The sequence below is a fragment of the Berghia stephanieae genome, chromosome 6, assembly GCF_034508935.2.
Source record: "Berghia stephanieae isolate SIO BIC M18660-M18661 chromosome 6, UCSD_Bste_1.3, whole genome shotgun sequence".
Lineage (NCBI taxonomy): Eukaryota > Metazoa > Mollusca > Gastropoda > Nudibranchia > Aeolidiidae > Berghia > Berghia stephanieae.
Window position 1 is genome coordinate 65,300,781 of NC_088365.1, and position 11,392 is coordinate 65,312,172.

General features: G+C 38.2%; 1 protein-coding gene across 2 annotated transcripts in view; it reads right to left on the reverse strand.

Moving 5' to 3' along the window:
• Positions 1-377: 377 nt before the first annotated feature.
• LOC144975461 (U6 snRNA-associated Sm-like protein LSm8) overlaps positions 378-11,392 on the reverse strand; it is a 13,058-nt gene continuing 2,043 nt past the window's right edge. Inside the window, exons 2-5 of one of the 2 annotated variants that reach the window (XR_013645925.1) lie at positions 8,576-8,616; positions 4,469-4,596; positions 1,965-3,155; positions 378-1,504 (exon numbers count right to left, since the gene is read on the reverse strand). Coding sequence is in view for 1 of the 2 variants with exons in the window: in XM_078919564.1 (XP_078775690.1) it covers positions 3,065-3,155; positions 4,469-4,596; positions 8,576-8,616 (260 nt within the window). In the remaining variant the exon portion in view is untranslated. Of the gene's footprint in view, positions 3,156-4,468; positions 4,597-8,575; positions 8,617-11,392 lie in introns of both variants that reach the window. The other variant, XM_078919564.1, reaches the window with a different exon arrangement.

The window sequence follows — 11,392 nt, forward strand, 5'->3', positions numbered from 1 at the left end:
ATCCAACAAAGAGGAATACACTCAAATGCTTACATTATAAATTAAAAATAAAAATATAATAATACATAACAGAGAGATGATTTACAAGGAAAAAAAATATCATCTCCAAAACAATAACTATGCATTTGACTGTTTCCCTCCCAGCTAGGACTCCGGCCAGGGCCAGGACAAAACCAAGTAATCTCATTCCAAGACAAAGACAGAAAGCATGTTGGAAAACAGACATAAGGGGATAGAAGACACAGTATGGACCTCCCTGCCCACTATGGGAGATCAGGAACCCCACCCAGAAAGTACGACAGAGTACGTAGTTGACTGGTTTAAAAAGGCAACTAAACGTGTCTTAAAATACAATTAAAAAACAGTGACAATGGTAATGAAATGACATCATTCATTTATTTGTGTAAATGGAATAGTCACATGACAAACGATCACAAAAATAATCATAACAAAACTTCAGATCACAAAAAAATCATAACATAACATTCACAAAGACCAATACAGTGGATTCCTGATAAAGCCAACACCCTTGGACCAGAAAGATTGGTTGACTTTATCCATGATCCATGGAACACAGATAAAGAACAGAACATTTGAGACCAACAAGCGGTATTGACTATAAGCAGAAGTTGACTTAATGTGGATTCCACTGTATTTTCATTTGGAAAAAAAAAACACCCCAAAAAACAAACATTTACCCATGACATAAAATAAGTTGAAATTCACTTTGTTATTTACAGGCTGATAAAATATAGTTACACTCCAAACCCTCTTCACTATAAAATAAATTCTCACTTTAAAGTAAACTCTTACTGAGACTGAGAGTAGAAATTTCCCTACTGTTATAAAAAAGTTAATACTTTTAATTGTCTATTACTATTATATAATCTTGTCACGTTAGCTGGTCTGCTCCATATACACAGTAAAACCTTTGACCTTTTTACACCGCCATGTTGGAGATATCAACAAAACTGGCTTTGCTTTGTTTGCTTTTAAGGGTTTTATGGCGCTTGCAAAACATTTAGGTCATATCAGCAGCGCCAGTAAGGAGGAAGAAAATGGGATAGTAAACAGATCAACATCAAATCTGGATCCTGTGGAATTTTCTTTGCTTTTATCCCAAAGAACAACAAAGACAAACAACAAGAGATATCAATGGACGGTAATAAAATACATCAACACCTGACATTTGAATGTGAAGAATAAAAACATAAAATGTCTACGTAAATATATTTACAAGTATGTCATTATTAGACACGTCTTTCTCAATTTTCTTTCAAAACCTTTTCAAACGCAAACACACTTTTCAATCAAACAGCAAGTAAAAAAAAACAAGGATTGCAACAATCACACACTTTGTACACAAAGCACATGATACACATCACGCATGCCAACAATCACACACTTTGTACACAAAGCACATGATACACATCACGCATGCCAACAATCACACACTTTGTACACAAAGCACATGATACACATCACGCATGCCAACAATCACACACTTTGTACACAAAGCACATGATACACATCACGCATGCCAACAATCACACACTTTGTACACAAAGCACATGATACACATCACGCATGCCAACAATCACACACTTTGTACACAAAGCACATGATACACATCACGCATGCCAACAATCACACACTTTGTACACAAAGCACATGATACACATCACGCATGCCAACAATCACACACTTTGTACACAAAGCACATGATACACATCACGTATGCCAACAATCACACACTTTGTACACAAAGCACATGATACACATCACGCATGCCAACAATCACACAATTTGTACACAAAGCACATGATACACATCACGCATGCCAACAATCACACACTTTGTACACAAAGCACATGATACACATCACGCATGCCAACAATCACACACTTTGTACACAGAGCACATGATACACATCACGCATGCCAACAATCACACAAAGTACATACACATTCTCGAATAACATTGTTAATGATTATGATAAATGAAAATGATGACAGTGAATTATGTCTCAAAACAGAAATTTAAGAAAAGAAAAAAAAATTCCCACATCCATCATGCATCAAATCAACTAGTATTTTTCTCTTTTGTATTTCTATCTGCTTCGCTTTGTCTAGCACTACATTTTCTTAAATTATCAGATTTTGTCTCATATGGGCCAACTTTTCAAAAGAGCTAAAACAGGTCACCCTCGAAGGTACAACAACCGTCATGACCCAAAATGGCAGTATGTTTGGACTAGAATAAAACATAATCTATATTTAGCATCTAGAACTTAACTCTCGATTTGTGTGTTCCTTATTTTAAATTGCTAGTCAAAAGAAAATCATAATCCTGGGACCTTCTAGGGCCATTTCCTTATATAACAACAAATTTATATATATAAACATTTTTCTCCAGGTTGCCAATCAGGACATTTAGCCGCTATGCTATCTTATACCAGTCCCTGCTCATCAAATTTCACTTCCTTAAACTTAAATATATTCCCAGACCAGCCAACCAATCTCTGCCATGATCAAGAATCAGTTGTGAACCAGATTTCTCTGGGTGGATTTTCTCATATTTTTCCCTTTAAAAAAAAATAAAATCATATTTTCAACATGCAAAATTTCAAGCTAAACTTTTGCTGGATTTTGAAGACTTATCAGGCTAGTAGAGGGTAGGAAAAAGCCAACGAAAATCAGCTGTCTGGATACTCAGTAGGTTCACATCAAGGAGGAGACAATATTTAATGACCTTCAACTCTTCCACTTTTATGATTTTCCCCCAAATTTTTACAACAAACTCTGATTTTCTGGATTAAGCATATTTTAATCAACAATACCATATAATCCTATTTTGAGGCTCAAAGCGTATTCAAATATGAGAAATCTTAATGGATGGCAAGTCTGATGGTACGTCTAGAAATAAAATTGTTGAAAAGGCAATGGAATAGAATGGCAGGAGACCTAAATCACCAGAGTATGATGACCTCGAATCAATTGAAACAGCTTCTCGTAGCCCGATGTATGTACATGACAGGAATAATGACGACAATGACACACATCAATCAATGCACGATAGAATTCAGAGGTTCTGCTCGGATTCCATCAAAATCCAGGCCACTGTCTGTGTCGTCATCCACTTCCCCGATCACGGCTCTGGAAATAGAAATCCATGAACGAATAAGAATAAGAACAAAATAGTATTCAGGCTATACAATGATGTCACAGATTATAATGAAAAAAAAAATGATAAGTATTGACATGTAAGGTCCAATTTATTAAATGAAAACTGGTGCTGTGGACGTTTCAGGTTTCCCCTTTATCAACAAAACACGATGAAAACATTCATCAAGTTTTGTTGATAAAAGGCAAACCTGAAACATCCACAGTATCAGTCTTTGTTTAATAAATGAGAGCGATCTATATTCATGTTGTCGTCCAAACAAGTCATCAATCACATGATTTGTTGCTCTCCAACGATTGGATATTTCTTCAGAAATGTAAACACAATGCTTTGTTTATGAAAGTTGTAAACATACCCATGTGTCAAACTGAACAAAATGACCAATCGTGATGTTGGATATTTCAAAAACTGTGAACACTTTTCACCATGTGGGTCACTTTGAGCACATTATTCCAATGTGACCAATGACCTCAAGCACATGGAAAATGTAATATAGATCATGCCCATTGGAGCTTACATTTCAATACTTATTATTATTTTTTCATTCGAGTTTCAAGCAGCACCATTTTCATAGATCATAATGAAATCATTCAATGAAAAACTAAACACGATTAATTGTAACTGATAGACAGAATCTAAAGAAGGAAAGAAATTGTTATCACTAAGCTCCATGTTATTGTTTTTAGAAAGCGATTCTAATGAAAAGTTTTGCTTTAAAAGAAAAAAAAAACAGTTGAGCTTTTCTATAGCGCAATATCCACAAAACAAGCTCAAAGCGCTCTATGAAGAGTCCCTGACAAATGGCAACATGCAACATAAAGAAAGAGACATGACGCATGTTGGGCGATAATACAATTTTTACCCCCAACACAGACAATGCTGTTAATGGCTAGGTACTCATTTTAGACCCGAGAACGATGAGAGAATGTGAATAAAGAGTCTTTTCCAAGGACTCAACTATGCACCGAGCAAGGCTCAAACCCAGGACCTTCCGATCCGAAAGCCAGTATCATACCACAAGACCACATAGCAGCGCATAAAAGTCACTAAATTATATCAATCAGACCAAAAATGTTCAAGATTACACATAGTTTTGTGTGCTGGTAAAATTGATATCTGGCTGGCGGATGTTGCAAGCATTTTACCAAAATGCATAGTATCAATTGAATTTGTTATGCTAACTTACATGTTTATTTCACTGTACTGATTGCTTGTACTGATAATCATGACATGGTGCACACAGGCTTGCACATGCATTATCTCCCATAATAAAAATAATACTTACACATTATCTCCCCTGACAATGTACAATCCCAGTATGACCTGCTCTACTCCTTGACCGCTACTGTAAACACGCTCATGGCTTTCATCCAGGATGAGGTTGATGGTCTGATCAAATCCACGAAGAAGGCCCTGAATGGAATGGAACAAATAAATAAAGATGGGACCCAGCGTTAACAATTATTTTTAAATCATTCATATATTAGAAGGCCACTGCCTCTATCTCTCTCTGCATTACGACCAACTTTCCAAATAGTTAAAACAGGACACCCTTATCAATACAGCCATGATCCAACACAGCAGTATGCTTCGACTATCATATAATATTATCCAGATTTAGAGCTTTTTCTGTTCCTTGTTTTGAATTGCTAGTAGAAAAAACAACATAACCCTGAGTCGGCCAAGCGAGAGTCATTTCCATACATATAAACAACCCAATTAAAAAATTTGTTGTTGTTTTTTTTTAAAACTCCAAGTTGTCAAATCGGGACAGTTGGTCGCTATGCATATTTTAAAAAATGAATTAGAAGTCAAAATCATCATATTAAAAAAAATTTGATGGATATGTCGGGGTTTTTATTTTCTTTCGTTTTTTTTTTTTGAGTTTAACATCTACTATAATGCATGAGTGCCAGCAGTTAAGATTTAAGTTTTAAAAAAAAACAAAAAAAACAAAAAAACAAAAGCAAAACCATACAAGTCTATTGGGCAAAATATTTTTAAAAACCTGCAGACTTCAGACAAAAATGTATGTTTTTGGCACGTCGATTACTAGCCATAGAGATAAAACACAAAATAAAATGGCGGCCGACCATCTTTTGGAGGTTTGAAAATCCCCATCAAGATGGCAGTCGTGAAATTTATAAAAATAAAATAAAATAAAATTCCCTTTATTCAAAGTGAAATTTTTCTCTAGGGTCTATTCCAAGGGAAGACTGGAATAACCCAGGCATTAGCCGCAGTGCAACGCCACACAGCACAGTAGCGGGTGATCAAACTCTGTACCTGACATGTTTGTAAAATTGAATAAGTAATTTATACTTAAAATTTCACTAATCAGCAATAGATACCACCAGATTGAAACATTAATAAAAGATAACTGGAATTACAGCCAATAAAAGCTTTACAGGACCATCTTTTCTAGGGAGAGGAGACATTTCATGTCTTGAAAATATTTGGGGGGGGGGGGGGGGGGGGGGCTAACGGTAACTCTAAGAGTGAATAGTTCTCACACATCCTACATCCACATTAAAATGATGTGACAAGTCTGGGTAGTGGGCAGGTCTGCCTATAATTACGAACAAAATTTGTAGAATTACAAAAAATGCTGATCTCAAATTTCAAAACTTCATGGGAATCTCTAGTCTAAGTCATTAAAACTTAATTTTTGAAAACGAAAGTTGATGCCAGGCTACCGGATTTTGACAGGACTTACTTGACGTAAGCCCCTTAATTCCTTGTGGAACACAGGGGCCACAACAGAACTCTTCCATCTGACTTGGTTTTTTGGAGGTCTTCTTTATCTGGGCCCAGGTTTGTCCAGCTGCCTTCAACTCAGTAGTCTTGATGCTTCGTCGCCATGTTTGCTTTGGTCCACTAACCCTCCTATTTCATAGCGGGTCCCAATCTCGGTTTTGGTTGGTGGTTTGATGTTGATATCAGGATGGTCTATTAATATCTGGTGGCATAGTTGGTGCAGGTCTATTGAGTGTTTCCTTAAAGGGTTCGGCCCATCTTGCTCTTTTGTTTGTATCTCTGGAAATAGTTTTGCCATACTTGTCGTTTACTGGGTAGCTGGAGATTTTTGTTTTTCCTGAGAATGCTCTGATGATTTAATAGAGTCTTTTCATGTTCCATTGTCCTGCTGCAGTTTCTGCTTCTGAGGTCAGCTTCTCAATAACGTTTCCCCGTTTCTCTTATATTTTCTTGCGCTCTTTTTCACTTGCCTGTTTTTCTCCCAGTAAATCATTTGGATTTCTTTCTTGTCCTTTTCAACTTGAGTTTGGTTCAATTGGTCTTTCAACTTTTTCCTCTGCTCTATTAGGGTCTATTTCTCTGTGGTCAGCCATCTTTTCGCTTTTTCGTCCTTTTCCCGAAATAGATTTGCATGTTGTGTTCCATACATCTTGCAGATTTTGCCAGCGGTCATCAATTGTCTCCCATTGTACAGATGCAAGCACACGGAATTTGGTCCTCAATTCGATTCTAATCTGTCTTTGTTTCTCTGCCTCTATCAGACTGTATACATTAAACTTGTGTAACAGTCTCTCTCTGCCTCTATCAGACTGTATACATTAAACTTGTGTAACAGTCTCTCTGTTCTGTCTTTGTAAGCCTTCAAATTGATCTGAAGCATTACTACTACTAGTTGGTGGTCTGTTGCTGCATCAGCGCCGCTCTTTACTCTCATATCCTGTAAACTCCTCCTCCACTGACTATGGATGGTAAACTGGTCTATCTAGTTCTCTGTCTTTCTGTCGGACAATGTCCATGTGGTCTTATGAATTGTCTTATGTGGAAATATGGTCCCTGCTATTATCAAGTCATTGGACACACAAAAATCCATGAAACGTTCACCATTTTCATTTGCACACTATGTTTTCTCATGATGGGTTCTCTGTTTGTGTTGTCTGGTCCCACTTTTGCATTTAAGTTTCTTTGGCATTTTGTCCACAGTTGCTTGAAGTTGTTCGTAGAAAGCCTCTGCAACAAGTTGCAGACTTTTCTTCCTTTGGAGTTAAATCTTGCAGTAAGTATCCTGGGAGACACAGGTTCCCAAGATAGCCTTGTTTGTGTTGCTTTGGGTATCATCAGCAATGACACTCTTTGCATATGTGGTTGACCATCCTCCAGTCCAGAATAGAGTATGGTGCCTCCACTCATTAGTCTTGTATGGCCTTTTCCTGTCCATCTTGTCTCACACAAGGCCAGTATCTTTAGATTGTATCTACGCATTTCTCTGCTCATTTGGGCACTCTTGCCCGACTCGTACAGGGTTCTGATGTTCCAGGTCCCAATCCTGATTTTGGCTCCTGGCCATCAGAAGAGTCGTGGGTGCACTGGCTTCCAAAAGGCTTTCACCAGTCCACGTCATTGGCCCCAAAAAGGAGGATGCTTCCTCGACTGTGACGATTTAATTTCTACAACGTTATATTTTTTATTGTATCGGGTTGTTGGCCAATTTCAAACCCCCAGACTTGGAGGACCAGGATTTATTTTGGAGATTCACTCCTAGGCTTGTTGCTCTACCGAGCTAAAGACCCAAGCCCACCCTTGGTTTTATTTCGGAGTGTCCTTCTCCTAGGCTGGTTGCTCTTGAGCTATAGAGTCCCTCCTACCCTCGGTTCAATTTTGGAATGACCTTCTCCTAGACTGATTGAGACCTCTCGCTTATGAGCTCTATCTACCCAAAGTTGGAACATAGGTTGCTCTAATCCGATTAATTTTCTATAATAATAATAAGTCCGTCCATTACAGCCCTCACATACATCGTGGGCTCTGCTGGGTTTTGACTCAACGCTTGTCTTATACCTATGTTCCAATTGGATCAATTTTAGTCTGGCTTCTCACCGTTGACCTATTCGGCGTGGGTGACTCTGTCAGGAGGTCATTCTCCAGCCAACATAGCTCTTCGGATCATTGAGGTATGCAAGCTCTCCAACCACAATGGTCCAATAGAGAGTAAGGATTTTGAAGCGTTACTTAATTCTTTTGTGGGAGTAAACTGTTGATTCTTAATGTTAAATAAAGCGTCTAGAATCTTTACCTCCCAAAAATTACGAATTTTAGATTTTCAAGTATGTCTGATGATGGGTCATACAAGCACGAATCATTGTCATTCTGATTCATTCCAAAATCAGGGAACTGAAAAGAGCCTTATTTTTATTTAGTCCTTACTCCATGCATATGGTAGTAATAATAGAGTGCAGTACGCATTTCTTGCCCCTTTATTCCTCGTTTTCACGAGTTCCTCATACAAATTTTAATATCTCAAATGTATAATTTCCCTATATTACATAATTTTATGTAGTCCACGTATTAAATATTTTGTTTGAGCAAGGACAAGGAATACATACTGCAATACGGATATGAAACAGATAGAGATACTTACGACAATGACACGGCCATCAGCTGTCACAATCTCCACCATTTCTAAATTTCTATAGTTAAGAATCAACAACAATGTCAACACAGGACAACAAAAGTCCTTCAGAGCCATTAGGCCCATGGAGCTGGAGTTTATCCCGGTTTCTATAGCATGAAAAGGACCTTAACAATTGCTTGTTAACCTTTGAATTGGATGCTAGTCATTGCAAAGTACTTTCCACCAGATCTAACAGACTCAGCTACCCAATCACTGCTGGGTGGACAGGGGGGTCAGAAAATATCTTGACTGAGCAGGGATTGATCTCGGTCCTTTCATGTGTGAAGCTTTCAAAGGTGTGTAGTTATCAGAAAAAGGTTGTAATTTGCTTATAAGTGTAGGGATCTCTAGCCGTAAATAAATGCACGGCTACCGTAACCATAGCAATGTAGAAATGACGATCATCCCTACTTCCGTTCTGCCTCACCCCGAGTTTACCCGGGCTGTATAAGAGAAGTATTCATGTTGTAATGTACTACATTTATTTATTTTTCCTTCAATATTTCCATTTGATTGTGGTTGTGTGGTTTCAAGCATAAATTAGATGATGACTCTGATAAAGACTTGTTTTTGTTTGTAGGTGTCTAACGGCGCTTTCGACACTATTTAGGTCATTTAAGCGCCCGTTTCTGTCTTTTATCAATTTTTTATCGGCCTTGAGGGGCCATAGCTGATCAAGACGTGTACTGTTGTAATAAAATCTTTATAAAATCATAATAGTTACATGTTTGTTAAGTAAAAATATCTATTTACAATTTCTGCAGGAGTTCACATTCCTGCAGATACTTAAAAATTGTAAGCGGATCGACTGAGTGGAACAGAGACTTCAAGTCTCTGTTATCATAATGTTGTGACCTTATCTGTTCTAATTCTGTACATTCAATTAAAATGTGTTGACTTGTGAGGTCACAGTTACATGTTCTGCAGAGGGGTTTTTCATCCCTCTCCAGAAGGAAACGGTGAGTGAGGGCAGTATGTCCGATCCGGAGTCGAGTTATTTTGACCTCGTCTCTTCTTTTTAGCCTCGAGTTGGGTCTGGGGCCGAGGTCACTTTTTCTGATAAAGATGACAGTGACACTAAAAGACATAACAAGAAAAGAAAAATTGGAAGGCCTGGCAAAAATACCACTGACAATAAGTCATCTGCTGGAACAGAAACTATCTGGTCCAAAAAGTCCTCTTGTAGAGGATTGTTGCAAATTGCCCAAAAAGATCAACAAGAGTCCAGTGCAGGGTTGCCAATTCAAGGGGGCAAAAATGTACTGAACCTTTACGCAAACACATAAACCTACCCCTTTCAGGTCATTGTACTCCAGAAAAAGACATGTCTTATTTTTTTTTTTCCATTTTAGAAGATGTTTGGAAATATATTGAGCCAGGTAGGGCATTGGACACCAGTAAAAATACAATATGTACTGACATTTATCTGTTTAGAAGGTGACTGGAAAATATACTGAGGGATTATAACATACTGAATTCCGTAAATATGCAGAAAATTGGCAACAATGCCAGTGGCAAAAATGAAGAGGGTGGTCCCAAGATGGGTCCAAGAAAGCCCTTCATGAAGACGTTGGTTTTACGAAGAGGACTGGGGCCGGCCTAGATGTGAACGGATCATCTTAAATGAACAAAGCCCACAACTTCTACCCTCACCCAGGACAGAGTCGGTTTGGAAACCTTTCAACTTCATGCCAAAGAATACTTGTGTAATTAATTGTATTTAATAATCTATTATCATTCCATGCATTCAATCCATATTTCATGTTAAAGGCATAAGACTATCAATTAATGGATATTTACCTCCATGTCATAATGAGCAGTATTCATGATGTAATGTACTACTATCATTTATTTATCCTTCTATATTTCCATTTGATTGTGGTTGTGTGGATTCAAGCATAAATTAGATGATGACCCTGATAAAGACGACAGTGACACAAACAGTCATAACAAGAAAATAAAAACTGGAAGGCCTCGCAAAAATACCACTGATAATAAGTCAGCTGCTGGAACAGAAACTGGTCCAAAAAGTCTACTTGTAGAAGATTGTCGCAAATTGTTCAGTGCAGGGTTGCCAATTCAGGAGGGCAAAAATGTACTGAACTTTTACGCAAACACCTAAAACTTGGAGACGTACTGTAGAGAGGGACCTAAAGCAGAGAGGTCCGTCCCCCAAGAATAGCTGCTGACAGGACCAGGTGGAGATCCCTTGCATCGCCTCAAGTGCTGCCAGCAGGCCTGGAGAGGATTGAGTGAGTTTATAAAACACTGAATTCCGTAAATATCCGGAAAATTGGCAACCTTGCCAGTGACAAAAATGAAGAGGGTGGTACCAAGATGGATCCAAGAAACCCTCTCATGAAGCCCTTGTTTTTGGATGAGGAGTGAGGCTGGCGTAAAGGTGAATGGATTTTCCAACATGAACCAAGCCCACAACGCCCGTTTGGAAACTTTCCAACTTCATACCCAAGAATACCAAGATCTCTGAAAATTCAACTGGGAAAAGAGGCATAAAAAATGATAAAGAAACCTCACTATCCTCATCATCAGTCTTTACTCCTATAAATGACGACCTCACTAAGTCTAAAGTGCCTTCAGATACACCATCTGGGGCAAAGAAGTCCAAAGGAAAGGGAAAAAAGATGGAGATGGAGCCAGGGATAATCCGAGGACTCCCCCGACATCATCATCCGCTGGGAAGGATTCAACACCTTCTCCAACTCCATCCATGGATGATTAAAAAACTAACTAAAAATTAACTGCCTGTAAGTTTCTCACGTCCCG